This window comes from Tamandua tetradactyla, chromosome 2 (assembly GCF_023851605.1).
Source record: "Tamandua tetradactyla isolate mTamTet1 chromosome 2, mTamTet1.pri, whole genome shotgun sequence".
NCBI lineage: Eukaryota > Metazoa > Chordata > Mammalia > Pilosa > Myrmecophagidae > Tamandua > Tamandua tetradactyla.
Window position 1 is genome coordinate 203,734,885 of NC_135328.1, and position 27,644 is coordinate 203,762,528.

The 27,644-nt window shown below is 58.1% G+C and overlaps 1 protein-coding gene across 1 annotated transcript; it reads right to left on the reverse strand.

The window, feature by feature from the left end:
- Nucleotides 1-26,952, reverse strand: EPHA8 (EPH receptor A8). The gene is made up of 16 exons (XM_077150920.1): nt 26,869-26,952; nt 22,422-23,091; nt 16,051-16,206; nt 13,584-13,919; nt 9,547-9,671; nt 9,200-9,362; nt 7,366-7,459; nt 6,537-6,604; nt 5,549-5,713; nt 5,144-5,329; nt 4,932-4,993; nt 4,072-4,281; nt 3,133-3,282; nt 2,848-3,038; nt 2,128-2,301; nt 1-2,012 (listed from the first exon to the last, which is right to left on the reverse strand). The coding sequence occupies exons 2-16, from the start codon at nt 23,023-23,025 to the stop codon at nt 1,898-1,900; spliced, it is 2,799 nt and encodes a 932-aa protein (XP_077007035.1). The 5' UTR covers nt 23,026-23,091; nt 26,869-26,952; the 3' UTR covers nt 1-1,897.
- Nucleotides 26,953-27,644: the final 692 nt, after the last annotated feature.

Below are 27,644 nucleotides of genomic sequence, written 5' to 3' on the forward strand. Positions count from 1 at the left end.
ATTTATTTTCAAATGTGGGCAGGTTCAAGACTCAGGAGTGAGACCACAGAGAGGCCAATCCCTGGGACCCGAGAGGACCCACACCAGGGATGGGGCCCCACTTTTGCAAGTGCCAGGCCAACTGTGTCCCTTGGCTGTGAGGATCCAGAGCCCAGGAACCGGGGTGGGAGCAAGGGAGGAAAACAGGGTCCTCCCCGGATTGTGTCCTGACCATGTTTCCAACTTCCATAGGAAGGAAGAACAGCTCGGCTATATAGTAATATAATATAGAGACGTGTCCAGAGCTGGCCGCGGCACCTGGGCAGGGCTGAGATTCCCCAAATTATTGCAGGAGGGAGAGGGGGCTCAGTGCTGGTGCCTCCGCGGGACAGCTGTGCTGGCTACAGGGCAAGGTTGGGGTAAGGGACAGGGGTTGGGCTTGCCCCTCCCTCTAGGACTGGCAGGGGGCACAGGGCAACCTGCCTGGAACAGGGGGTGGGGTGGGGGGCAGTCCTTGGGCCCTGACTGCCAAAATTCCTCTGGGATGGAGCATTCTCATCCTGGGTGGGTTTTATGTGCTTTGAAGACCATTTTTGCATTGTTTCAGGAGTGAGGAAAAAAATATTCTGACATGGTAGAAAAAAAGATATTTACATACCCTGGTGGGCCGTAAGGGGGGAAGGTCAGTCTCTGAGCAGGGAGGGAGCTTCCCAGGCCCCTTAGCCCCCTCCACAGCTGCCTGTGTGGGACGGGGCATGAGGGCAAGAGCCCTAGGCTGGGAGGCAGGAGGCCTTGGCTCTGACACTCAGTGGCTGTGTGACCTTGCACAAGGCACACCTCTGCACTAGGCCTCGGTTTCTCCATATGGTACAAAAACGGGGGGGACCTTGGCTGAAAAGCTAGCATCTTCTGGTCCCTGATCCTAATCATGGGGGGAGGGGCAGACGAGGGCTGGGCAGTGTGAGATTTGGTAAAGGGACTTCCGAATGAGGAGACCTGGGCCAAGGGGGGGGGGGGATTGGTTATCAGAGGCAAGTGCCCCCTGGACCCTGGCCCAGCAGCCTAGTCCAGCTGAGGGCATCTCACGTGCTCTGCAGGGATGTTCATGTGAAAGGTGGCCAGAGGGACTAGCCAGGAACCCTGTTTTCCTGTTGAAGCAGCGACGGGAGCTGGGTTGAGGTGGCAGGGGGCCTCCGCCCAAGCTAGAGGGAAGGCCCAGACCTGAGATAGGGCCGAGGGCGGGCTCACCTGGGCAGAGATGAGGGTGGGCCTGGTGCTGGTGAGGTTCAGAAATGGGCCCTGGCTCCGGCTTCCGGGAGTGGGGAGACATGGGTGTGAGCCTCTCCCCAAGTCCCTGCAAATGCTGGGACCCAGGCCCATGTGCGATGGACAGTGTCACACCGAGTTCCCTGCTCACACGCCTGTGACACACATCTCATACGTGACACACAGCATCTGTGATCATGCACATGTGCCCCCGCCTTGATGGATAAGTACACACATCCTAACATGCACACATCCACACTAGGACCTGGCTGGGTATGCGCAATTGTGATCACATGTATGCACATGAGCATCCATGACCCTGTGAGAACACACCCATGGCACACACAAGCATCTTCACATATGCACACGTGCATGTGCAGGCAGGTGGGTACCATCACCTGTGGACCCAGCGAGGCCCTCAGCCTCTTGAAAAGAGAAGGCCCTGCCCCAGGGACACGTGTCCTGGCCATGCTGGGCACCAAAGGCGCCTTCCCAGGTGGCCTGAACCCTAGGAGTCCAGCTGCTGTGACAGGGCCTGCAGCCCCCCTAGTGCTGGAGAGCAGGGCAGCCAGGGAGGCCCAGGGCTGGCACAACCCGGGGCTGGCATGACCTGGGGCTGGCTTGGTGGCTGCCCAGCCCCAGCGGCTGCAGGTCAGAGGGGCCGGCGGGGCCCCTGGGTGCTGGTCAGCTGGGCCCTCATGGTCTGGATGCTGCCCAGGATCTTCTTCTGGTGGCCCATGAGGGTGATGCCCAGCGCCCGCACGTCCCTGCAATGGCATCGGCCGGGTCAGCCTCGGGGGCTGTGAGCCCTGGAGACAGGGCCAGGTTCAGCCTCCGGAGCTGCCCAACCCCCGTTCAGGGACCACTGCCCCCCTCACTCACTGGGCGTCCATGCGCAGCACCATGCCCAGGGAGGAGTAGCCGCCCGCAGCAAAGTGGTCGCGGTAACGGCCCATGCGGATGGAGTCCAGCCAGTCCCCCACGGTGAGGCCCCCGCCGCCGCCCCCGCCCCCACGGAGGTCAAAGCAGCTCCGGGCAAAGGCGGGCGGAGGGCACCTGTGGCACAGGGGTCCTTGGTAAGTGGTGGGCCAGGACTTCTGCCTTCCGCAGAGACCCTCCACTGAGGCTCAGCAGCGGGCAGGGGGCCTGAGGGGCATAAGCCCAGGCTTGGAAGTAGGGGGCTGAGGAAGGACCCAGGCTAGGCAGAGGTAAGGGGCCAAGTCAGGTTGGGCAGGGGACACAGGTAAAGTCAGGCTGGGCATGGGTCAGGGCTCCAGGCTGGCAGGGGTCAGGGGTCCAGGATGGGCAGGGACCAGGGACTAGAGGTCCATGGTAGGCAGGGACCAAGGGTCCAGGCTGGGCAAGGGTCAGAGATGAGGCTAAGCAGGGGACACAGGCAAAATCAGGCTGGACAGGGGTCAGGGGTCCAGGCTAGGCAGGGGTCAGGGGCCCAAGCTGGGCAGGGGTCCGAGACCCAGACTGGGGCTGGTTTAGGGGTCAGGGCAGAGCTGCCCTGGGGCCTGGACCAAGTTAGACATGGTGCCTGGGGCAGCGCTGGGAGGCCAGGCGGGCCTGGATGGAGCTGGGGTGGGCACCAGGCACCTGCCGACAGTGGCCGTGGCCCTGAGGTTCTCGGGACTGCGGATCAGCGCGTCGAGGACGCTGACAATCTGGGAGAAGCGAGGCCGCTGGGCGCGGTCCTTGTGCCAGCAGTCGAGCATCAGCTGGTGCAGGGTGCGGGGACAGCCCATGGGCGCAGGCAGGCGGTACCCTTCCTCCACAGAGCTGATGACCTGGGGCGGGGGTGGGGGGGACAGTGCCGGGCTGCGGGCCAGCCGTCCACTCCCGGGCCCCACACACCTCCGCGCAGCCCGGGCCCCTGCTCACGTCGCGGTTGGTCATGTTCCAGTAGGGTCGCTCCCCGTAGGCCAGCACCTCCCACATGACCACGCCGAAGCTCCACACGTCGCTGGCCGAGGAGAAGGTCCGGAAGGCGATGGCCTCGGGCGCCGTCCAGCGGATGGGGATCTTCCCTCCCTGCAGAAGACACAGGGTGTGGGCTGGGGGCTTCTCCCTGCCCCGCGCCAGGGAGCTTTGCGCCGGGGGCCTGGTTCCCGGGCTGGGGACCCGGCTGGCCAGTGGGGGAGGCCGGCCCCCAGCACCGTGGTGAGGACTGAGGGCGAGAAAGCGTGTGGCAGGCCCGGGTAGGTGCTCGGAATAGTGGGGCAAAGCCTGAACTGGTGAGGGAGGCGCAAAGGTCATGGCCTGGTGGTATTCTAACTCCTTCTCTCCTTCCTCCATCTTTTTTCGGGGGTGGGGGTTGGGGGGGATGTCATCAAATCCTTTCTCTAAGCAAAATGTCTTTTGGAGGCTCCATCTGAAAGAGTCAAGGGCAGCCTCCAGCTGAGGCCCGTGGGTCAGCCTCTGGCATTGCCAGACAAGCCCGGATCCCCACGGGCATGCTTTGAAACTACCAGTTTTAGGTGAACTTTAGACTCAGATGTGCACTCTAGGTGATCTGGAGAGACTCCAGTTCTCCCCCAATTCTCCCAGTGAGTGAGTGACAGAGTAGGGACCAGCCTCGGTGTCCCCACCCCGCCAGGACACCCAGTAAGAGAGGAGAAGCAGCTGAGATTGTTCCCATTTCCCAGAGGGGGAAACTGAGGTGCAGAAAAGAAACAGGACTTGCCACAGGTCGAAGGCGGCCCTGAAGTCACCAACATCACTTAACTACACCAGGAAGAGGTGTCCGGCCAGCCGGGGGAGAGCCTCTCTGCCCCACCGCCCCTCCCTGAGACCTCGTGGGAAGGCACGTGGGCAACTCACCGTGGTGGTGTAGGCGGCGTCGGAATCGTCCTCCAGCACCCGTGAGAGCCCGAAGTCTGACACCTTGCAGACCAGGTGCCCGTCCACCAGGATGTTGCGGGCGGCCAGGTCGCGGTGGACGTAGCCCAGGTCCGAGAGGTAGCGCATGCCGGCGCCCACCCCCCGCAGCATGCCCACCAGCTGCATGATGCTGAACTGCCCGTCGTGGGTCTGTGGAGGACACGGCTTGGGCTTCAGGGCGGCCGGCGGGCTAGCCTGGCTGTCCACAGGACCCTCCCCGTCCGCACGACCCTTCAGGGTTGCCGCGGCCCTCTGCAGTCTGCAAAGGGCTCCCGGTTTAAGCAGCACTTTGCAGTTGCAGGTTAATTTTATGGCCTCTTGTACACTCACTGCAACCCTGGGGGGTAGGCAGGGCAGCGGCGGCGGCTTTTCCACTTTGCAGAAGGAGAAACAAGGCCCAGAGAGATTAAGTCGTGCACCCAAGAGCACCCAGCAAATAAGGAGCAGAGCTGGGGTTAGGAATCTAATGATGTCCAACCTCTCCCCGCTGCTCCCAACATGCCTCCCAGCTGGTGGGGCCCTGGATGCCAGGAGAGGAACCTCCTTCGCCAGTGTGCGGGGCAGAGCAGCAGGGACCATGGAGCAGAGGGACTTGCATGGGATGGGGCCAGGGTGGGGGGTGACGGGAAGCCGGTTTGATTGCCTGACCCTAAGCCCCCTTCCCTCTCCCTGTCTCCCCCTTCCCTAGGTCTGTGGGTTCCAGGTGCTCTGGGGATGTTTGCAGCCCTGCATATCTCCCAACCCTGGAGCTGAACTTCCCTCCCCGCTGTCCGTGTAAAGGCTGGGGACGGGGCACGCACCCTCAGGAAGGCGTCCAGCGAGCCATTCTCCATGTACTCGGTCACAATCATAGCCAGGCGGCCTGCAGGGAGAGGTGGCAAGAGGGTGACTCCTGCTGGGGAGGTCAGGGCTGCTGACCCCAGGAACAAGCCCCTACCCCATGGGCACCCAGAGCTGGGCCAGTACCCAGGCAGGAGGGCCCCTGCAGGTGGCAGCCTGGCCTGGAACCTACCCCGGGTGACCACGCCCTCCAGGCGGATGATATTGGGGTGGTCAAACTGGCCCATGATGGACGCCTCACTCAGAAAGTCCCGCCGCTGTCTCTCTGTGTATCCCGCCTTGAGGGCCTTGACCGCCACCGGCACGTCCCGCTGCCCCGGCACCCGCAGCCGCCCGTAGCAAACTTCCCCGGATTCTCCTGTAGACCCGGAGCAGGGCAGGCAGGGAGAGGGCAGTGGGGCCTTCCCCCATCCCCCCAGCACCCCACACTCCCCCAGCCTCACACCCCTCAAATACCCGCCATGGGCCTCGGCTATGCCGAGCCCCTCTGTTCCCCTCCCTCTGCCCTGGGTGCCCCCTGCCCCCCCACCCAGTGCCCCCTCCATCAGGTTCCCACCCTCACAGCTCCCAGGCTCACCAGAGCCGATGATTTTCTCGATGTGGATCCTGGAGGCCTCGATCTCTCGGGTGAAACTGCGGCCCGCCCGGCCCGGCTCCTCATAGTTATGGGGTTCTGCACAGAACTGGGGCTCCGGGAACTTCCCTGGGGGGTGGTGCAGGGGCAGGAAGACAGGTGGGGGCGCTGAGGGGCCAGGGGAGAAGGGCCTTCAGTGGGTTCCAGGAGGAATTTCTCTCTCCCGGCATTCCCTGGGAAGGGGCTGGAGTGGGGTATCTCTCAGAATCTCTGGATATGGTAGCAAACAGTGGGCACCCAATAAATGTTTGCCAAGTAGAAGTGGGGTCTGTACGGAGGAGTTCTAGGGTCTCTATGGGACTCTGCTCTCCAGGGATTTTTGAGCTTGTATGTTGTTTTCTGGGGTCACCTCTGGAGTCCTTAAGAGCTTTCTAAATAGTTTTGGGGTAGAAATGTGGCAAAAAGTTTCACCACAAGTGCCAACTTTGATAGAAAGCAGTTCCCTAGAGGACTGTGTTAAGAAGGATTCTGAGGCTGCATTTAGACCTCATGGGAAACAGCACCACCACTGATTACTAATGTTTATCATGGGCACAGGAGTAGGTATGAAAGCATGCATGTGCCATATTTGCCTTTTTTTCGGGGATTTATACATGGTCCTGAGAAAAATCTCTCTGTAGCAGGAATGTTTGAACAAAAGTAAATGAACTCCCCGAAACTGAACGCCAAATTGTATATGTGCATCCACACTTGTGCATTTCCCTAAGGAGAGGGTCCTTAGCATGTTCCGTGGGGCCTGCAAACCCAAGAAAGGTAAACAGAACCACAACTCTGGGTCTCAGGTCTCAGTGTCATCCTGGTGTCTGTCTCTGAGGCTCTGGTCTTTCTGTGCAATGCCTTGCTCCTTTCCCACCTGAACCATCCCAGAAGAGCCACTGGAACCTGCTGTGACCCCCTACTTGCTCCCAGAACCCCAGACCCCTGCACTCACCCTGCCCATTCTGATAGTGCATCTTCTCCTCATCCGAGTCCTGGAAAGCCTTGCTGTAGCCGCAGTGCCTGTGGACAGTGGTCACTGCTCTGCCTGAAGCCAGGTCACCCCAGCCCCAGCCCTGAACCCGCCTTCCCTTGCCACCCCAGCCCCTGCCCCTGAGGCTGGCACTTGAGAAGTCTGCAAAGGACGGTCCACATTCTAAGGCTCTCAACCCAGTTGCACTGTGACAGTCCTGACATTTACAAAACACTTTATAATGTACAAAGTGCCAGCAAGTCCACCTGGGCTGCACCGCAAAGCCCAGGATGTTATCAGTGCCATTTTCTGTGACACTGTTCCTGTTGAGGGGTGGGGAGATGAGGCTTCTGAGGCCAACTGCGTTGTGCAGCCTTGGCAAGCCCTTTCCCATCCCTGGGCCTCAGTTTCTACAATCTAGTGGGTGAGATGACCCTTCTGCTTTTCGTTCTCTGGGACCCCAAGCCTGCATAAAGCACACTGTTCCACGTCCACCTCCACCGCCCTGCGGAAAGGACTGGGAGAGAGGCGAGTGGCCAACAGCAGGTCTCTAGCTTTGTTAAACCCGGGGTCATGTCCCAGCTCTGGCCTCTTCCAGCTGTGTGACCTTGGCAAGTGGCCTAACCTCTCTGTTCCCCACGAGGTCAGAATCTGTCCAGGAGTGTCAAGAAGATTAAATGAGACCACATATCCGTAAGTGAGCCCAGCTCCCAGGTACATGGGGACCACTGGCTGGGTGGGGCTGGGGCAGGTGGGAGATGCAGGACCTGAGAGGAGGGGCTTGGGGCAGCCCAGGCCCAGGACCACCCACCTCTTCTTACAGATGAGCAGGAGCAGAAGCACGACCAGGCCTGTGATGAGGGTCAGGCAGATCCAGACGATGGTCCGGGTGTCATAGCGGGGTCCTGCAGGGAGAACAGGGTGGGGGTAGGGGACTCTCAGTCCTGACCCCAGCTCCACGGACTGGACAGCCCTCCTGGCCTACCTGGGCATCCGGGGTCCCAGTGGACAGCCTCCTCAGTCACAAGCCAGTCCCAAGGCAGGGCAGAGGTCACTTCCTTCGCTCCCCCATGCCACTTTCTATGAAGCTTTCCCTCCAAGACCGTACTGCCTGGACTCTCCTGGCTTCCCTACTCTGGTGCCACCACTCCCTGGGACTGTGTGACCTGGGGAGAGTCACTGAACTTCTCTGAGTCTCGGATTTCTCATCTGCAACATGAGCCAAAAAATGCCTGTTCTGTTAACAGGCCCACATTCATGTCTCAGCTAACCCTCAGGGAGGTTCCGGTATTACCTTCAGTTCACAGGCAAGAAAACAAAGGCTCAGAGAACCAAGGAACTTACTCAAGGTCACACATAGTTAATGGGAGTGCGGGGGCAGGATTCCCATCCAGGCCTTTTCAGTGCGATATCAGACCTCAAGGCACTCTGAGACACACAGATGCCAAGGTGCCAGGGAACAGTCACAACGCAGCCTGGAACATTCCAGCCCAGCACCATCACCTGGAGGTGCCCATGGGGAGGAGAGGCACCGATGAGCTGGAGATGGGGCAGGGGAGATGGGTGGGGACAGCCCCTAAGTGAGTGTCCTTAAACAGTGGGTTGGAACCCCTTGAAGGGCTTGTTGGAACCCCAATGGCTGGGCCTCGCCCCCAGGCAGGTCTGGGTGGGGCTGGAGAATTTGGGCATTTGTGGCAAGCTCCCAGGTGCTGCTGCTGCTGAGAGGATACCTTTTGAGAACTACTGCCCTGGAGCTGGGAGCAGGATGACGGCGGGAAGGAGCAGGGACTTTGCACCCAATCTGCCCAGATTCAAATCTTGCTTTGCTGGGTAACCTTGAGCAAATCACCCTACAGCTCGCACCCTCACTTTCCCCTCTGGGAACTGGGGAAGTCGCTAATGCCCACTTGGCTAGAGGATGTTCAGAATGATTATAAGGTGATGCTGGCAAAGGCGCAGCAATGCCTATGGGTGCTGACAGCCCTGTGACCAGCTCCCTCACTTTGCGGAGGTAACTTCCCTTCTCTGAGCATCAGTTTTTCCACTGGTAAAAGTGACAGTAACAATGTGACCGTGTGATTGTGGAAACCTTGTGTCTGATGCTCCTTTTATCCCCGGTATGGACAGATGGGTAAAAAATAAATAACGGGGAGGGATAATGGGTAAAATAAATTGGGTAGATGATAATACTAGCGGTCAATGAGAGGGAGGGGTAAGGGGCATGGGATGCATGCATTTTTCCTTTTTTCTTTTTATTTCTTTTTCTGGAATGATGCAAATATTCTAAAAATGATCATGATGATGAATACATAACTATGGGATGATATTATGAGCCATTGATTGTACACCATGCATGGACTGTACGTGTGTGAAGACTTCTCATTAAAAATATTTAAAAGAAAAAAGTGACAGTAGGAGCCTGGTGAGAGGGCAGGCCAGGGTGGCTCAGTAGCAGAGTTCTCGCCTGCCATGCCGGAGACGCGGCTTCGAGTCCCACTGCCTGCCCACGCAAAAAAAGCCTCGTGGGAGGAGGAGGGGGCCACGAAAGGGCAGGCAGCAGCCCGTCACCGGGGGACCCCCTTCCTCCGCGCCGCCAGGCTCCTCCACGCTGGCTCTGACCCGGCCGCCTCGGCCGCGGCACTCACGCGGCTTCCCGGTCTCCACCTCCATGGCCTGGCTGAAGCGGCCGCAGCCTGCCGAGGTGCGGGCTCGGACCTGGAACACGTAGCGGGTGCCCGGCTTGAGACCCGAGACGGTGGCCCTGGTGGTGACGGCCTTGAGCGTGGAGTAGCTCTGCATCTCCTTGTCCTGTCCACGGAAGGGGTTGGTCAGCCGGCCTCCCAGGCCCAGCCAGGCCCCGCCCCCGTCCCTCCGCCCCTGTTCTCCCTCCCCCCTCCCCTCGCCCCGCCCTCCCCTCGCCCCGCCCTCCCCCTCGCCCCGCCCCTCCCCCTCGCCCCACCCCTCCCCCACGCCGCCCCCGCCCGCCGAGCACCTTCTCGTAGTACTTGATCTCGTACTCCAGGATGACGCCGTTGGGCTGCTCCGGCTCCTGCCATAGCAGTGAGACGCTGGTCTGGCCGGCCCGTTCCTGGCGGATCACCACCACCTGGGAAGGGGCTGTGGGGGTGGCGGGTCTCGGTCACATGGGCGGGTGGGTGACCACTGAGCTGGCCTCTAGTGGCCCCTTCCCTCGAGTCTGGGCCACACTCAGCGGGCTGGCCCAGCCCTGCCCCAGCCAGGGGAGCCAGGCCCCTCCCGCCCTCCCAGCAGAGAGGTGCTGACTGGTCAGTCCCCTGGGGTGGGCACAGCCAGGTTCCGGCCTGACCTAGCATCCTCCTCCTCCTGCTAGTTGACCCTGCCGCCCTCTGGGAAGCCTGCAGGGATCCCCACCAGCCCCCTCGAGGCAGCTGCTCTTGTCTTGTCACCCTGGGGGCCCTGGCTCCTGATGCCTCTCATCTCCTTGTCCGCGGCCCCCAGCCGGAGCCTGGCGTGGGGGAGGCGACAGGAAGAGAGGGAGGAGAATGGCAGGAATGGTTCCCTCACCCTGCTGCTTGGACCTGGAAGGTGACGCTGGGACAGCTTTGGATGCTTAGGGAGGGGTCATTTGAGCTTAAGCATTCTTCCCAATACTCTAGGTCACTCATTCATTCCCTCCCTCATTGATTCAAACCCCATCCTCCTTCCTCCCTTCATTCTCCCCCTCCTCCCTTCCTCCCGCGATCAGCGCAATTACCCCTGAGGCGAGCCTGCTGGGACATGGCAGGGATGGTTCCAGCCACCCATGCTGGGGAGCCCACCCACTGCAGCCCCCTTCCTGCCCCTCCAGCCCACCTGTAAAAGTGACACAGCCCCACCCTATAGGATAACGAGAGCATGAACGGACACCAGCACAGGTGCCAGCCTGTACACGTGGTTCCTTTCCTCCACATCCCCCTCTACTCACCCCAATTTCTGCCCACATGTCCCATGACCCCAACCCTGCCTGCCCTTCCCTTCTCTCCCTCTCCCCCCGCCCTCCACCCCTCTCTTTCCTGCCTCTTGCCTTCTCCCCAAGCCCCCTCCTCCCCAAAGCCCTCTCCGATGCCCCAGTCCCATTTCCCTCCTGCCTCTAAGCCCTCATTTCACTCTGTGCTGCCCCATTCATGCAGTACTTCCTGTCTTGGGACTTCCTTTGGCAGCATCCCTGGTTTATCTGTTTGTTTGTTTTGCAGGGGCGTGGGGGGTGCATGGTCTGGGAATCAAACCCAGGTCTCCCACATGGAAAGTGAGCATTCTATTACTGAACCACCCGTGCATCAGCATCCCTGGTTTTCAAGAGGCCCCCATGTATTCCTGGCACTGTTATGTGCCCCTTGCATACAATGGCTGGTCTCACCTAAGCCTCACCTTCTCCTGGCTTGCAGCACCCACTGGTTTCACTTGGTGAATGGGGAAACTGATGGCGGGGGGGGGGGTGGCAGTGGAGAGGGGAGAGGATCAGGCTGGATGGAGGAGGAGGAGAGGATGGAGAGGATGGAGGGACAGGCAGGAGGGAGAAGTAGAGCCCAAGTTCTCTGAGGACAAACCTCGCCCACTTGCTTAGGCCCATCTTCTGCCCCAGGTAGGCATCCCAGAGTTGTGGGTTGCCCCCCAGAATGCACTGACACCTACCCCCTGCCTGGCCCTGGGCTAGGACCTGGGGATAAAGCAGGGATCAAGACAGTCCCCAAGGAGCTTCTGGACTGGTATGGGAGAAAGAGAGTAAACAAGGAAACAAATACATAGGATAATTGCTGCTTGTTCCAGTGCTGGGAAAGAAGCCAAGAGTGTGCTGTGGTGGACAGGGCCTTTCACAGGGCCCAGGAGGGAGCTGGGCTGTTTCGGGTGGGTGGACAGGGTAGGCCTCTCTGAGGTGAGATGACCATTGAGCTGAGACCTGAAGAATGGACCAGAAGAAGCCAGTGTGGGAACAGGAGGGGGACGAGCCCGTGATCCAGAAGGAAAAGCAAGGACAGAGGCTCAGCGGCGGGGAGGGGCTTGGTGTGTTCACTGGAGGCCAGTGTTCCTGGAAGGAGGTGAGCCAGGGTGAGAGTGGATGGTCTGAGGGTGGTCTGGCAGGGATGAGATTATGGGGGTCCACGTGGACCCACATGCAAAGAAGTTTGAGCTGCATTTGCTTTCAGTCTGAAGCTGTTGAAGGTTCACATATGATCTGACTTGTAGTTTTTAAAGGTCACTCAGGAGGGGATCTGAAGATGAAATCATTGGGGACAAGAGCAGGAGCTGGGAGGAGGCCACCGGGGTTTTCCAGGCAACACATGATACAGAGTGGTGGCGTTGAAGCCTGAGAAGGGGTCTGACTCGTGGCATATTTTGACGGGAGACCCAGTGGAGCCTGCTGATGGTTGGACGTGGCATGCGAGAGACAGTCAAGGATGGCTCTTGGGTTTGGGCTTGAGCAGCTCAGTGGATGGTGGTGCCATTTCCTAAGATGGGGAGGACGGGGGGAGATGCGGGTTTGGGCGGTGGCAAGTTTGATGATTCCATTACACATCCAAGTGGGGATGGGAGGGGGACTGGGTCTCAGGGAGCAGGTGTAGGCTGGTGACATCTGGCTGGGGCTGCTAGCGTGAAGGTGGAAATCAAAGCCAAGGGCTTTGTTGCAATTACCGAAGGAAGATGGGCCCCGGGAAATAGGGGAAGAGAGGAGGGGCCATGACAGGCAGGACTTCCGGCCTTTAGAGGCTGTTAAGGAGGCGGAGGTGGCAAAGATGGAGGAGCACCAGCAGAGATGGAGACGAAAATGATGGGGAGGGGCACATTATCAAAACCAAGGGCAAAGTATTTTGAAGAGGAGGAGGACAGCCATGCTGAGTGATAACAGGGAGAGAAGAGCCCCCTGGGTGAGGCAATGTGGGGCTGTGGGGTTTCTACGGAAAGGTGGGGAAAAACACCAGATCTGATCTGCCTGAAGAATCCCAGAGAAGAGAGGAAATTGACACGGCAAGTGCAGACAGTTTTTATGTGGGAGGTGAAGTTATGTGAAGATAAATGATCTGGTTGCTGGAAGGGAGGGCTCAAGGAAGGCTGTTTTCCTTTTCAGCGATGGGGCACCTTGGATGGTGCCTGAAGTGCAGCTGGGTATTCTTGCTCCATCCCCCACTCCTGACCCGCCAGCACCTGCCTCGGTTGCCCTAGAGACAGGGGCAAGGGCAGGGGTTGGCAGTTAGAGGGCACTCAATAGATGCTGGCTGGATGGGAAAGGATCTCGAATGAGTGATGGTGTGCCCTGGGTTTGGAGTTGGAAACCTGTTTCAAATAGCAGTGGGACAGGCCTGGGTGTACATCCTGACTGCACTCCCTAGGTGACAGGGGCCAGCCTCAGTTTCTTCCTGTGTGAGACAGCGGGAGCTGTGCCGGGCTGCATGGTGTTGTAAAGAGACGGTGGATTAGGAGCCTTAGGGGCTACCACATCCAAGGGAAACAGCCACGGTGGGCTCTTGGGTCTGGCTGTCACTCCATGGGTAGAACCCACCAGAGCTTGGAGAAAGAGAGGTTCCGGGGGGTGAATTCAGCCCAACAGCTGGTTAGAAACAGATAAATGACTGTTGCCCAAACCAGTGTGACCAAACCATCCCAGCGGCAGCAGTGGCAGCTGTTCTGGAAGATGATAATCAGAATGATTTTATTTTCTTAATGACATTTATTGAACATGGACCGTGGGCCGGGTGCTGGGCTAAGCATTTTTTATTTCTCTCATTTAGGCCTCACAAGAGTCACTGAGACACATACCGTTGCTCTAGAAAAAGAGAGAGGGAAAGTTCCAGAATCCTAGACCCTCAGCCGCATGCCGGCCTGCCTCGGCATTTGTTCTATTCCTCCCACTCATGCAAGTGCGCTACTTCTCCCGGCCAGGAGGGGTCTCTAACTGCGCGGGCTGGTGGGGAGGGCGGACGCACGCGAGGCACCAAAGCTCCCAGCGCGTCGTCGGCGATCCCCGGCGGGCGCGGGGCGCGGGGAGCGGGGTTGGGGTGGGGCACCTCCGCCTACCTGCCTGGTTCGTGGTGATGTTGACGACGGCGGCGCGGCGGGGCTCGGGGCTCAGGTCGGACACGCCGTTGACGGCCTCGATGCGGAAGGAGTAGTTCATGTGGGCCAGCAGGTTGGCCACCAGCAGGCTGGCCTGCGCCAGGCTGGTCTGCTGCGGCACGAAGCGCGTGCTGCTCCCGCATGCCTCGCAGCGGTCCAGCGCCCAGGGGCACCGGCGGCACACGGCGTTGTAGGTGATGTCGCTGCGGCCTCCCGGGTCCACGGGCGGGCCCCACTCCAGGGTCACCGATGTCCCGTTCACGCTGGAGATGAGGTTCACCGGTGCCGACGGCGGCCCTGGGGAGCAGAGACGCAGGCGAGTCTAAGGGACGGGCGGGGGTGGAGGGTTTTTATTTGGGCGGGTCCAGTCTGTCTTCCATCATTCTGGGGGTTCCCTAAGGGAAGGGCTGTGTGTCCCCCATTGCAGCTGGGGCTCCCCAAGGATAAGGTGTCTTACGCCATTCCCCCGAAAGCGTCTGGAGGCTGCTGTCTCTGCCATCAGATTGGGACCACGTCTTCAGGGTCTGGGCATGGAAACTGAAGCCATCCCAGCAGGGCCCCAGGGCCCCCAGGGTTCGTGCTCCCCAGAAGTTTTTGGCCAGACTGGGAGAGAGATCTCCCAGCAGCTAGCAGTGGTGTGAAATGCCCCAGTCACTTCTGAGTTCCACATTTCATTCCTCTCCCCACTCTGCTGGATTTAATGTAGATAGCGACTTCTCGCTCCGGGGAGAAACAGGGGGACCCCAGGCAGCCCCGCGTGTGCCCCCCAGGCAGCCCCTCCCTTCCCAAGGTGGGAGCCCCCATCGGGGTAGCAGAAGAGAGAGGGGCAGCACTTGGCCAGGTGGAGCACTAGCGTGGGCTGGGGGCCTGAGGCAGGCCCCTGGAGGTGGGGATTTGGGATTTGAGCCAGGAGGAAATGGGGTATTGTGGGGACCCCTTGCCCTCAGAATTCCAATTCAGAAACCCAGGCAGGGAATCTTAGATCTTGAGAAAATAGAAACACAGAAACTGAGAATAATAGAGAATCTTAAACTCTTAAGAAGAGAAAATTGGTATGGAATCCTAAAAGCCCAGTATTTTAGTCTTAAGGTTTCTAGCACCTTCTGGAACTGCCTTGTGGATCTGAAATAAACCAGAGTCCATCCAGCTGAGTACAGGTGCCCATGACTGAGAGCCAGGCTCACCTCACCTGCGGAGCCCACAGCTGTCCCCGCATCACTGAGCCATCCCTTCCACCCTGGGAGGCCCACCCTCTCATGTACTGCTCTGATCTCCTGGCACCTTCACAGGGAAAGTGCACGAGCCCTGGCAGAGCCAGTGGAGGGTGAGTGTGTGCACCTGTGCGGGTGTGCACACGCACATGAATACATCCGGACCCTCACCTGCCGTGTGCAGGGCACCTGCGGCTGAGTGGTTATCGGGTGGGGTGGAGGAAGAAGGGGGTCAAAGGTGGGGTAGATTCTGGGGCAAAATCAGTGAGAACGGTCTGAAGGACCCCTCACGCAATCACAAGAGCCCAGGGTTGGCAAATGGGATGTGAGCAGCTGGCTGCATCCCTCCTGGGCCCGGGGCAGGGGACAGGAGAGAACCATAGTCACATGGCTGAATAGCCAAGACAGTCACACATTCCTGTGGGCACGGGCTGCTGGACTCCTTCCATGGGCCTGCAGCTACCCACGCTGTGCACATGCCACCACACCCTGTCGGCACACACATGCACACACACACACAGGCTGAGCTCACAGTGCATGGGTGTCCACGTTTCACGGGGGCTTACAGGTTCCCTTCAGGTATCCAGGTGTACATGCACCCCGCCCCCCCATACACTCAAGAATCCTTTATATACATAGGCGCAAAAACTCACACACTCAACTCGAGCATATAAACACTATGCAGACAGCCTTTATAGAAGCAGCTGCTGACACACACAGCACTGATGGCATCCCAGGACACACACAGAATCAGACACGTGCATACAAGCAGGCACCTACACACACTCCATACACACATGCTATGTACAAACACTTAGAAGAGCTCCCCTTACCCCCACCCCCACCCCATAGGAAACACCTGGGTTTGCCCACCCCAGCGCTACCATTGGCATCAGTGTTAGAACAGAACTGACTAAAGCTGCCCAGCTAGGAAAGGCATGAGTTCAGTTCTCATATGGTCCCCAGAGCAGAGAAGAGATTCAGAGCAGGGGAAGGAAAGATTTCTCTGGAGAGATGAAAGACAGTACATGATAAGAGGCTGGGAACCCAGAGAGTCAGGGCCAAAGTCACCACCAGCCCAGACTGGCCCTTGGCCTAAGAGCTGCCCATCCCTGCCTCACCCACAGAAAACCGGCTCCCTGGGGTCAGTGGGGCCTGAGCCCGGGGCCCTGGCCCAACCTGGTTGTCTGGGGCTCCTAGGCTGGGGTGGTACTCACGGGTGCAGGCTGCGGATGGTGGGTCGAGGGCTGCACGGTAGTAGCTGAGGTCACAGCGGCACGTTTGGGCTGCAGGGGCTGCAGAGTGGCTGTGGGAAGGGCAGCGGGCGCACAGCTGGTCCCCAGGGGCCGACTTGTAGAAGCCCAGCTCGCAAGCTGTGGAGAAGGTGGCTGCAGGTGAGCCGGGCCAGCCTGGTGGGCCTTGGCAATGGCTCTCTTTCTGAGCCAGGGCTTCTGGGTAGATCCCGCAGAGGGAGAGAGGGGCAGATGAGGCACAGAGAGGGCTTGTGACTTACGCAGGGTTGCTCAGCAAGCTAGCACAGAACCTGGACACTTGATGGACAACGCCCTTCCTTGTGTCTCCAAATCTCCCTCCCCCTCCTCCCATCCAGGCCCTGCCTCCAGGCTCGGACTCTAATCTTCCAGGGACACCAGTCCTTGAGAGATAGCAGCCTCAGGGACTGGGCCCCTGACCCGGGGCTGAGAATAGAAGGAGGGGCCAAACTCCAAGTCAATGACTTGGGCGGGGATAGGGGTAGGTGGGCACATGATGGGAAAAGAGAGTGTGGTGAGACCTGTGCTTCCCATGGGCAGACACTGAACCAATGCCACAAAAACAAAGATTCCCACCCCTACTGCAGATCAGGAGTTCAAGTGGCCAGGGGCGAGGCCTGGACTCTGCATTTTACAAGATCTCCATGTAATGCGAACCATCCAGGTCACGCAAGCTCCCTCCCCTCCCAGGCAGGCGCTGGTGCCGAATCTAGGACCGATGGCCCCATACTGACCCTCCTCTCCAGCTTCTGCCACCACCTGGATACCCACAGCAGCCTCCCACCTGGTCCCCTCCAGTCCCAGCTGCCATCACGGCCATTCATTCAGCCAACAGAGATGGGCACCTAGTGTCCCAGGCCCTGGTCTAGCCCTGGAGACAGAGCCGTGAACACAATGCACAGGGACTCTGCCCCATGGAGCTGGCATTCTACAGGGTGGACAGAGAGTAAACCCGGCTGTGGTTATTTCTAGGAGGAATATAAAGAGGATACTGTGACAAGGGGTAAACGATGAAGGGAGGAGCGCCATTCCCCAAGAGGGAGTCAGGGGAGGCTGCTCCAAGGAGGTGCCATCTGAGTCGGCTGAAATATTCCAAGTTGAGGGACTCTCTCTAAAACTCATACCTGACTTGTCACTTTGTTCAACCCCCTCGTGGGCTCCTCATGGGCTAGACAATAAAGCCTGGCATTCAAAGCCCTCCTGGCAAGAACAAAACCACCCGCAGCCTCCTTTGGCACCACCCTGGACCGTCTATCCTCAAGTCAAAGCCAGCCACTCCCCACGCCCAGCAGGCAGTTTCCTGCCTCTGGGCCTTTGCACATGCTGTGCCTTCTTGCTGGAATACTTTTTTCTCCTCCATCCACCAGTCAATCCTCTTTCAAGATTTCATCTCGATAGTTCCTTCAGTGAAGCCTTTCTGGATGTCTCCACACATCCATAGGTACCTATACACAGGCGGCACACGCACACGTGCACGTGCACACACACACACACACACAGAGATACAAGTGACCTCTCCCGCTTCTGCAGTCCCTGCTCAGTCTCACCCCCTGTAGCACTGGCTGCACGTATTTATCTGGGCCTGATAAACAGATGGGAGCTCTGTGTGGCCTTCCCCGTCTCAAAGTCCCCAGTGCCTGGCACGGCTTCAGGGGGACAAACGCCACCCAGCCAGGCAGCTGCCAGACCCCTCCAGGGAACCGAATTCCTTGGCAATGGGCACTGCCAAGAATTCCACAACTGGAATTCTCTCTTCACTAAAACCCGTTCTGGAAAACTCAGAGCTTGAAAGGGCTTTATTTGAAAAGACATCGGGTCATTTCAGAGTCTTTTTTCTTTGGACACTTCTTTGATCATGTCTTTTATTAAAATAACCCAAACGAGGCTAATCTGTAAAACTCTATAATAAACTCAAGAGAAAATCTGAGATCAGGAGAACGTGATGCCTACAAGTTTGCTTTCCAGACTCGGAAGCTGCGCAGCTGGAACGGGCCTCCAGTGGGGGAGGCGGGGCACGCGAGCCCCCGTTTTGAGGCATCTTCTTCCCACCCCAGGAGGACCCCAAGAGGCTGTGGGGGCTCAGAGCCATGCGGGCTCCCGTTTGACCTGCTGTGACCTGGCCGCCTCCTTCCAGAAGCCCCCTGGGAGACACATTCCGGGGGCAGGAGGGCGGCCCTTGCTTGCTGGCACGCAGGTTGCCTTAAGCCTCCTTCCAAGCCCAGGGAGGTTCCACTGAGCCTGGGATTTGCACCGCGTTGGCAGATGTTTGTTGAATCTGTGGTTGAGTTGAATGACAGTAAACTTCACTGTAATTATAGGATCCCCGGCAATTAGCACCTCATTTGCCTATTCCACCCCTCCTTTATTCCTTCAACGGCACTTATGGAGCTTCTACAATGGACAGGTGTGGGGCACCTGAGATAAGCTGGTCCTGCTCTTAAAGAGCTTTTGGACCAAGGAGGGAGACAGACCACAAGCGAGCAGTGCTGTCGAGATGAGGTGAGATGCGGCTGCGGGGAGCAGGGCAGAGAGCTTTCGGCTTATGAGGGTCACCTGGCCCTGTCAATGAAGAGCAGAGTCTCCTCACCTCAGCTCTATGATGCTGGGCAAGAGGCGGGGCCTCAGTTTCATCATCTATAAAATGGGTATGATAATGGTGCTTGCTTCCTAGGGCTATTGTGACGATTACATGAGTTAATATAGGGAAATTCCTGCTGGAACGGTCGGTGCCTGCCACTTATTATTTCAATTCTATCTCATCAGCACGAATGCATCAATCTGGCAGAAGAGGAAGCAGAGGCTCGGAGACCCTGCATGCCTGGGAGGGTGAGCCTCCTGAGGCCACGGCCTCTCCTTTCCCGGCTTTCTCAATGCCCGCCCAGAGCTAGCTAAGGGCTCGCTGAGCCGTCCTGAGTGGTTTTTCACATACTCAGCCAATACCCATACGGCTATAACGTGTCAGGGCCGGATTAATCCATGCAATGAAAATAAAATAATCTTTAATAAGAATACTAATCACCAGGCCTCGGGGAGCCCAAAGACCTGGAGGCTAGGCCCGGAATTAATGGCTGGGACAGATGGAGCGGCCCTAGGCTGGGGGCCGGGCCCTGCCCACCGACCCGGGGTGCTTCCGGAGCCTCTGTGTGCCGGGGCATCGGGCCATGGGCCAGGAGGGACCCCTGCCCCTGCAGAGGGCACCTTGCCCAGGCTGCCTGTCAGGCCGTCAGCTGCCTGAGGCCCCGGTCACCTCTCTCCTCCCTCCTGCAAAGAGCTGGAGATTTGACAAATAAGGTGTCCGCCGTGGAAGACCAAAAGGAAATTAATTCTAAATCAGATTTTAAACACAGTCAGGAAGGCAAAAGAACTCGTCGTTCATGCTCCCCCTCCGAGATGAGACTCTGATATTTATAGCAAGATGATTAGGGCCAAGGAGGGCAATTTATATTCTGCATCCAGGTGACAGGAAGGATGGGAGCCAGGACTTCAGACTCTTGGCTGCTGCCCCAAGGGGTGAGGTTCTGCGAAGTCCTTTCCCATTCTGGAGGGAGGGGAAGGGAGCCGAGCAGAGCAGCTTGGGGCGGGAGGGTCACTGGGTCAGGAATTGTGTAGTGTTGGGGGGCTGGGGGAGAGGCTTTCTGGTCCAGGAGGGGGAAGATGTGAAATCTATCTGATCACCGGCCCTTAGCTGTGTGCCCTTAGGTAAGTCACTTCACCTCTCTGGGCCTCCTTCCCACAGTTAAACTAGACTAGCTCTGCCTGGCTCTGACATTTTTCCATAGGTCCCTGAGGTCCCTAAAGAGCTGTGTCATCTGCATAGGTCCCTTCGCCTCCTGGACTATACTTTCACTTGTAACACTGCTTGCTGCCCGGCCATCGTGTGACGGCGCTGAGAAGGCGAAATGAGACAGGAACCCGGAGGCCGGGTAGGCCCAGGCCCTGGTCTCCTTCCCTTCTATCTGTCACTACGACCTCAGATGTGCTTTCCAAATGAGGTCACCCAGACAGTCACGGAAGCCCCCCAGGGTGGAGAAATGTGTCTCCTCATGCGACTTAAAACTGGTGTCCTGTTCCCAAACCTCACTGCCTGCAGCACACAATGAATTAATATTTTTATGAAACCTGTAATTATCTTGGAACTGGCATAATTACATTGTATTGTGATTTAAATGTTATATTCAAAATATGCTGCAATTTCCTAATCCTGCTTTGGCATTTCTTTATTATTTTTCATTAATGTGCCAGCAGCACCAGGGAAAGGGAGTGGCCTTGGCCTCTCTTGGCCCTGGGAGGCCCTGGGAGGTTCAGGCCGTGGGGTCGCCAGCTACAGCCCTGCCCTTGGCCTGCTGGGGACCTTGGGCAAGACATACCCCTTCCGTCCTCTGTCAAGCAGGATGCTGGAGCAGTGCCTGAGGCCACCAGGCAAAAGCCCAGTCGCCAGGTCAGGAGGACAAGTCTCCTGCCTATGGGCAAGTATGTCTCTGTGTACACTGTACAAGCCGCTGGCATACTGGGTGCTGGCTGGCTCAATTCAGAGTTAGGGGCTGCAGGGCTGACCTTGAGTAAGTATGCACTGGTCAGTTGGCCCGAGTGTTACGGCTCATGCTGTACCCGTTAACTCCTGACTGTCACCCCTGGGAGGAGGGAGGGAAGTGGGGTTCTAAACACAGAGGAAGCAGTTCAGGGTTTTGGAGTCAGACAATATGGAATCAGATTCCTATTCTGCTCTTAGTAGTTGAAGGGCCCTAGTTTTCCTTATCTGCAAAATGGGGATATAATGCTAGCTTGGAGGGCCACTGCAAGGAGGACAAACTATTCCCTGGGAATATAAATTCCCTGAAGGCAGAGACCCCCTGAGCCTGTGTCCCCAGGGTCCAGGATATGGAAGAGGAGCAAAAGAGTGGGTGACTGGGAAGAGCCTGGAGGCCAAATGGGAAGTCTTGGTTCTAGAGATCTCCACAAGACAACACCTAGGCTGGACCAAACTGGACTTCAGAGCTCCCTGTAGGTCACCCGTAACTGCCAGCTTACGTCCTGCTCAGTCTTGTTAGCACCAAGGAGCCAATCCTGCCTGCCAGGGGTAGAGGGATAGGTGCCAAGGGGAATGACAGCCCCCCAGAAGCCCCAGGGCCTGTGTGGCAGCAGCAAAAGACAAAGAGGCCACTGCTAGTAGCTGTGAGGGCCCCAGTCTCTCTGACCCCTGCATGGGGACATTCCACTCCCCCACACCCACTCACCCCAGGGGAACCAATGGTCCCAACGACCAGGCCGTGCTGTGCTTTGGGTGGCTGTGCTGCCATGTGTCCAGCCCCTAGGGAGGCCATGGAAGGGCAGAGGAAAGACCAGGCTGAGATCTGTGATAGTCAGGGCACCAGCTGTCAGCCCACACGGACTCTCCTCGTGTGGACACCTGGCTGCATTGCCCCACAGTACAGTCTGCTAGCCACACACACACACACACACACACACACACACACACACACGGATGCACATGCATGCACGTACAGATGCACATGCAAACTCATGCCTGCTTCTAGGCACTGACACGGGAACCCCAGTAGTACACTGAGTACAGGTGTCAGGCTACTGGATGATCCGGTGCTCTCAGCGTCCCCCTTCACAAGGACCTTGGCTGAACTCTCTCACAAATCTCGGGACAAGCTCTCCAGTACCTGGTTCAGGTGCCCAGCAACACAACCATCTGACCTAGCCTGTACCTTGGGTACGGCTGCCTGCAAACCTTCACCACCCTCACCTGCTGCACTCATTCACCCAGCCCTGCTTCCACCCCACCTCCCGCCCCAGGTTAGAGGCTTAATGGTTAAGAGAACAGACTCTGGAGACAGACTTATGGGTTCAAACCATAGCTCTGCCACTTCCAAGCTGTGTGACCTGGTTCAAGTTGCTTCACCTCTCTGTGCCTCTGCTTTCCTCATCTATACTAACAGTTTCTATTTGATGGGTAGTTGTTGAGATTAAATGAATTAATGCATGCACAGTGCTTAGAGCAATAACTGACATAAGTTCCCTAACACTGGCACATACTCAGTAGTATGCCTAGTCATGCAGGTGCCCTTACCTGCGCCCACCGAGTGGACCACCTAATGGTCCTCTGCACCCCGCTTCCCTTTCCAGTGCGCACAGGTGTCCTGCTGAATTGCTGACAGAGGAACACGGGGTGGGGGTGGGGAGTTTGCTCCATCTCCCCAGGTGCTTCCTGATGCCTGCTGCTCATGACGCCCCACTCACCCCTCTTACTTCCTGGCAGCCCCCACCCAAGACTGAGCCGCCCCGCTGGGCCCAGCCCACACCTGTGCCACGCTCACCCACACAGGCGTCCCGCCGGTCCTCATAGCCGGCGCTGCACACGCACTTGCCAATGGGCACCAGCCACTCGCCCTCGGCGCTGCAGTACATCTTGGGCGTGTCCCGCTCCTCCGAGTGCCGCACACACTGGCCCCGCACCTCCACCAGGGAGGACGAGTCAGCCCCGGTCACCGCCTCCGAGAAGGCAGCCAGGTTGCGCACCATGGCAGGGCACTTCTTGTAGTAGATGCGGAGAGAGAGGATGGCGAGGCAGGCGCCAATGTCCTGGAAGGCCAGGTAGAAGCCGCGCTTGCTGAGGGGACCCACTCCCCGCACCTCCGTGTTGAGCTTGAGACGCCGCACACCCAGGTCGGCGCCCGTGAAGCTCTCGTCAGCTGCGATGGTGTCAATTTTAAGGAACTGGCTTTCCTGGGTGCTGGCGCCCAGGTCACGGTCTGACTCCAGGTAGTAAAGGTTGAAGGTCTCCTTGCAGGTGCCCAGCACACCGGGCATGCTGTTGCAGTCGCGCAGGGTAAACTTGATCTCGGCATAGACACGCCGCGCCCCGTCGCGGGGCACCCAGCTGGTGCGCAGCCAGTTGTTCTGGTTGGGGCTCATGACGTTGCACACCTGGTAGGTGTGGATGGGCTGGAAGGACTCGTCCACCTCGTTGATGGAGTCCCACTGCGGGCGGAGAGAGCAGAGCCAGCAGGCGGGGGTCAGCCCCTCGCTCTTTGGCCAGACACTCCTGCCATATGCCACACGCACTGTGCTGGGGATGTCCTGGCGAAGTAGGCTAGAATGTTCTCAGCCCTTGGGGAACAGACATTCTGGTGGCTTGTCCCAGCCACCAGATGCCAGGCACCACACAGACATGTTCACCCGGGGCACCCCAATCCTTCAGGGAAGTTTTACTTGCTGCCTTTTTACAAAGGAGGAAATAGGGGTTCAGAGAGGGTGAGCTTCATGCCTGAGGACACACAGCTGGTAAGGGTGAGCCAGGACTGGGACTCAGGCCTCTCTGATGCCAAAATCTCAGACCTTGTATGTTGCTATGTGGCGACTCCTACCACTCCTAGACGGCAAGATCTGCTATGGAAGTCAGAAATCTACTGGTCCAGTTTCTGTGTCAGCTGCCAGGGGAATCTTTCTAAGGAACGAACCTGGCAATATCATGCTCCCAGCCTCATACCCTCCTGCATTGGTGCTTGTTGAGTGACTGTGTGATAGATGAACTCCCTCTGTCCTGCTGATTTTGCTGCCCCTCCCCCCGCCTAATGCTGAGGACACCAGGGCTGGCCTGGGTTTACTCGAGGAAGCACCAGGAGGTGGGAAAAGTGGGGACCACGGGCATCTCAACTCCTTTTGGCCTCTTTGTCTAACTTTGCATCAGCCAGTTGTGTGGTCTCTACCCTCAGCATCCACAGCTGTAAAATGGAGCTCACAGAGGCCTCATCTCAGAGACGTTTGGGAGGATAAAGTGTGAAAATGACTGCAAAGAGCTGAGCTCAGACCTGGCACAGAAGCACTTGGTGAACAGAGCTGATATGATGCCGAATTGGCAGCATTTCCCACCCACATGTGCCTGCCTCCAGGGGCCACTGGAGAAGGGGCCCCAGGGAGTGCCAGCCTCACCTAAATGAGTTGACATATCCTGCTCCCCCACCCCAAGAAGGACCCCTGCTCCATGCCCTCCTCTGCAGCAAGAGGCCCTGGACAGCCCTGCATCATATCTGGGGGTAAAGTCATTGTCACAATGAATGGAGCACCAAAGAGCTGGCCAGCTGCTCCCTGTCTGTTTCCTTCCAGGGACCTGGATGAATTAATCAGCTCGATCTGAGCCTGCTCCAGCCACCCCACCGGTGCCCAGGCCCTGGCCCAACCCTGCCAGCACGGGGAGCTGCCGCAGACGCCTGGCGTGGCACAGATGCCTGGCGCAGGGCAGAATCAGCCTGTTCTCTACCTGGGACACCCCCACGCAGTGCCTCTCTGGTCTAAAAACTGACCCTGGCACAGCCTCCCACCCCTGCCATCACTCTGCAACTCCTCCTAGAAGGAGGACTCTACTAGGAGTAGGAGGCAGAGAACCAGCCGTGGGGGCCTGGGCACATCACATCCCTCTCGGAGCCTTGGGCTTCTCATCTGTAAAATGGGGTTGCTAATGCCTGCACCTCTCATCCAGCCCGGGGTGGAGAGGTGAGGCTCACGTGACACAATGGCAGTGAACATGCCCTCTCGCCTGAGGCCCCCTTGGGGGCCGTTAGTTCACCAGAGAAGGAAGGGCAGTTCCCTCCCGGGAGCAGAGGAAGGGGCCGCAGCCTGGTTAGAGGTGTGGGTGCTGGGGCCACACTTCCCACCACCTTACAGAGTTTCCTAACCTCTCAGTGCTTCTGCTGTCTCAGGGATAAAATGCCAAGCTCTTTCCATGCCTCATCCCTTTGCATGCAGCAGTGCTATCATCGGCCCCGTGATATACACAAGAAGGTGAGCTAAGTGACTTGCCCAAACCACACTGATCACAGGAGGCTGAGCAGGAGCTTCTCTGGGTCCAATAGCCTTGCCCTTTACCCTGTGCCACTTGCCCGGCAATCTGGTAATTTTTCTGATGCTGGAGACAGCCGTGGATCACTCAGGCGGTGTAACAAACCCCAGATTTAGAGAGCGAAGGCCACCTCAAATGCCATCTCCAAGGGCCCTGCACACAGCTGGGCAGCAGAACCACTTGGAAAACTTATCAAAGTTTCCCAGACCCCTGTCCAGACCTCAGTAGGGTGGGAGTAAGGGTGGGGGGCACCTGCAGATTTAACCTGCTAACTGGGCATGGGTTCAAGGTTTAGGGTTTGGGAACCCCGAGTTCTCACCCAGCCTTCTCTTCTCCCCAGGCCACCCCAATCTCCAGGCCCCATGAAGACGAGCGGTGGTTCCTGGCTCAGCAGACCATGCAGGGTCCCACCTCCTCACAAGGAGGACATGGGCCAGGCCTGGGCATCTGCATTTTATAAGGGAGCACAGGGCCTCCACCTGGGCGTGGGCCAGATAGATTGAAGTTCGAGTCCAGTCCACCATCACCTGGAACCCGTCTGGCCAAGTTCTGAGCCTCGACGTTCTCCCCTGTGAAAGGATGGGGCTGCCCCCGCCCTGCAGGACTGGTTGTGGGGATTGAGTGAGATGACGTCTGTGAATTGTGAAAAGTCATAGGAAAGTGGTTATTACTTGTTCTAACTCCCGAATGAAATGACATAACTCTGAGCCATGCTCTGTAGTGCCCTGGAGAGGTGGCCCAAAGCACAAGCCCGGCCGGGCTCCTCACCTGCTTAACCCCCTCCCGACGACTTGTTACCCTAAAAATCAAGTCCTCAGCCCTGAGCGAGAGAGAGGGACAGAGACATGCAGCACTGACCTGGGCCCAGGCCTGCTCCTTCCCCAGAAAGAGAGGAGTGGGGGACTGCATCGCGCCCTCCAGCCACAAGGAGCCCGGATGAAAACCCCACCCTTCGTGAGGGTTAACTCTTGTGCTAGTATTGTGACTAGCATTAATATTATTATCCCTCTGTCCCCAGAGCCACGGAGACTGAAAGGGTGCACGAGAGAAGTCACGTGGGCACAATTTGCTCACGTCAGTGGGGTCGTATATGTGTGTGGGGGCAGATTCTGAGCACACTCATGGGAGGAAATTTACATGAAATAATCATAATAAACACAATAACACTCATAATGATAAGAAAACTCTCCATGTGTTGAGGGCTCACCATGTGCCAAGACTGTGCAGCGCGTCCCCTCACCTTCCAACCACCCTGATGAGGCCGTTATCTGCTGTGCCCCTTTCTACAAATGAGGAAACTGAGCCTCAGGGAGGTGAAGAGGAGACCCAGGGCACCAGCTCATCGACGGCAGAGTGGAATCCCCCCTAGGCTCACGGGCTTCCCGGCCTCGCAGCGCTGGGATCTGGGTGAGAACAGGGGAGAGGCGGGACAGCGCAGCCTCGTTGTTGGGTGCCTGGGGGTTGCAGTGTCGACTCTAGAGAGGGTGGGGGAGACCTGATGGGCTGAGCCCTGGGTTACCACGGAGGCCAGAAATGGCCGGGGAGCTTCGGCCACAGTGGGGGCAGGCAGTGCTACCCAGCTGGGCTTGACAGGGAAGAGAGTAACAAGTGGAGTCTGCAGGGGCCTGGGCAGCTCCCGATGAGGAAATAAGAGTGGCCATGAGGGAAGGCACCAATCCTGAAGGGGGGAAGGCCAGGCTGGAGCCCCTGGCCCTGCTCCTGGACATCGCCATGTCCCAGGCTGCCCCGGGCCCAGCTCTGCACATAGTGAACCTGGAGCCCCAGGACACAGACCTGAGGGTCTCCAAATCATGAGCCCAGCACCTGGGTTCAGTACCCCGAGGACTCTGACTCCATAGGGATGACGCTGCCCTGGGGCCCAGAAAACAACTGCTCCTCCACCCCCGCCCATCACTCACCCCGTGAGCTGGATACGTGAGCCAGCCCCAGTCCCCGTGGATGGTCGAAGTGTCCAGCAAGTTCACTGCAAAATGGGAGACGACAGCACATCAGATCCTGCAACCCCCTTCCCCAAGCCCCGCAAAAGCAGACTGACCTGGTCATGAGTCCAGCCATTTGCAAGATGTGTGGCCCTGGATAAATCCCTTCACCTCCCTGAGCCTCAGTTCCCTCCTCTGTAAAATGGGGTTGAGAGCAGCCCCCGTCTCACGGGCCTGATGCTGGGCTCACTTCATGTGATGGGCTGGATTCAGAAGCACCGGATGTTCGCCATGAAGTCATGGCTCCCCACCTCTGGCTGGTCCCACCTTTACAATCCTCAGTGACCACCAGGAGAGGGGCTGGCATCTCACAGGTCCTCCATGCACATTTGATGGGAAGTGATTTTGATAAGGGAGGGCTGCTTTTTTGTGAGCACCTACTATGTGCTGAGCCCTGCAAGGGGAACTGGAGACGCATCTTCTGTGAGCCTCACACAACCTTGAGAGGTGCTTATCATCCACTTCATTTCCCAAATGAAAAGCGCTGAGCCTCAGAGCAATCAAGAATGTGCCAAGAGCCCACATGGGTGCTGGCAGGGCTGGCAATCTGGGCACCTGCAGCCACAGACACCATCGCCTGGATTCCTGGTCCAAAAGGCAAGTCTATTTTACAAGCACTTGTTGGGCAACTATCCAGGGCTCCTGAGCCAGGTCCTCAAGGGGAACCCTGAGCAATCTCAACAGCATGGTGGAGA

Bases quoted from the DNA above. Each gene is read 5' to 3' on its own strand.
- EPHA8 (XM_077150920.1), bottom strand. From the start codon at position 23,025: ATGAGCCCCAACCAGAACAACTGGCTGCGCACCAGCTGGGTGCCCCGC. The intron at 7,460-9,199 runs GTGAGTGCCGCG...TTCTCCCTGCAG, and splicing joins GGTGGAGACCGGGAAGCCGC to GACCCCGCTATGACACCCGG. The intron at 3,039-3,132 runs GTGAGCAGGGGC...CCCCCGCCCCAG, and splicing joins GGAACATGACCAACCGCGAC to GTCATCAGCTCTGTGGAGGA.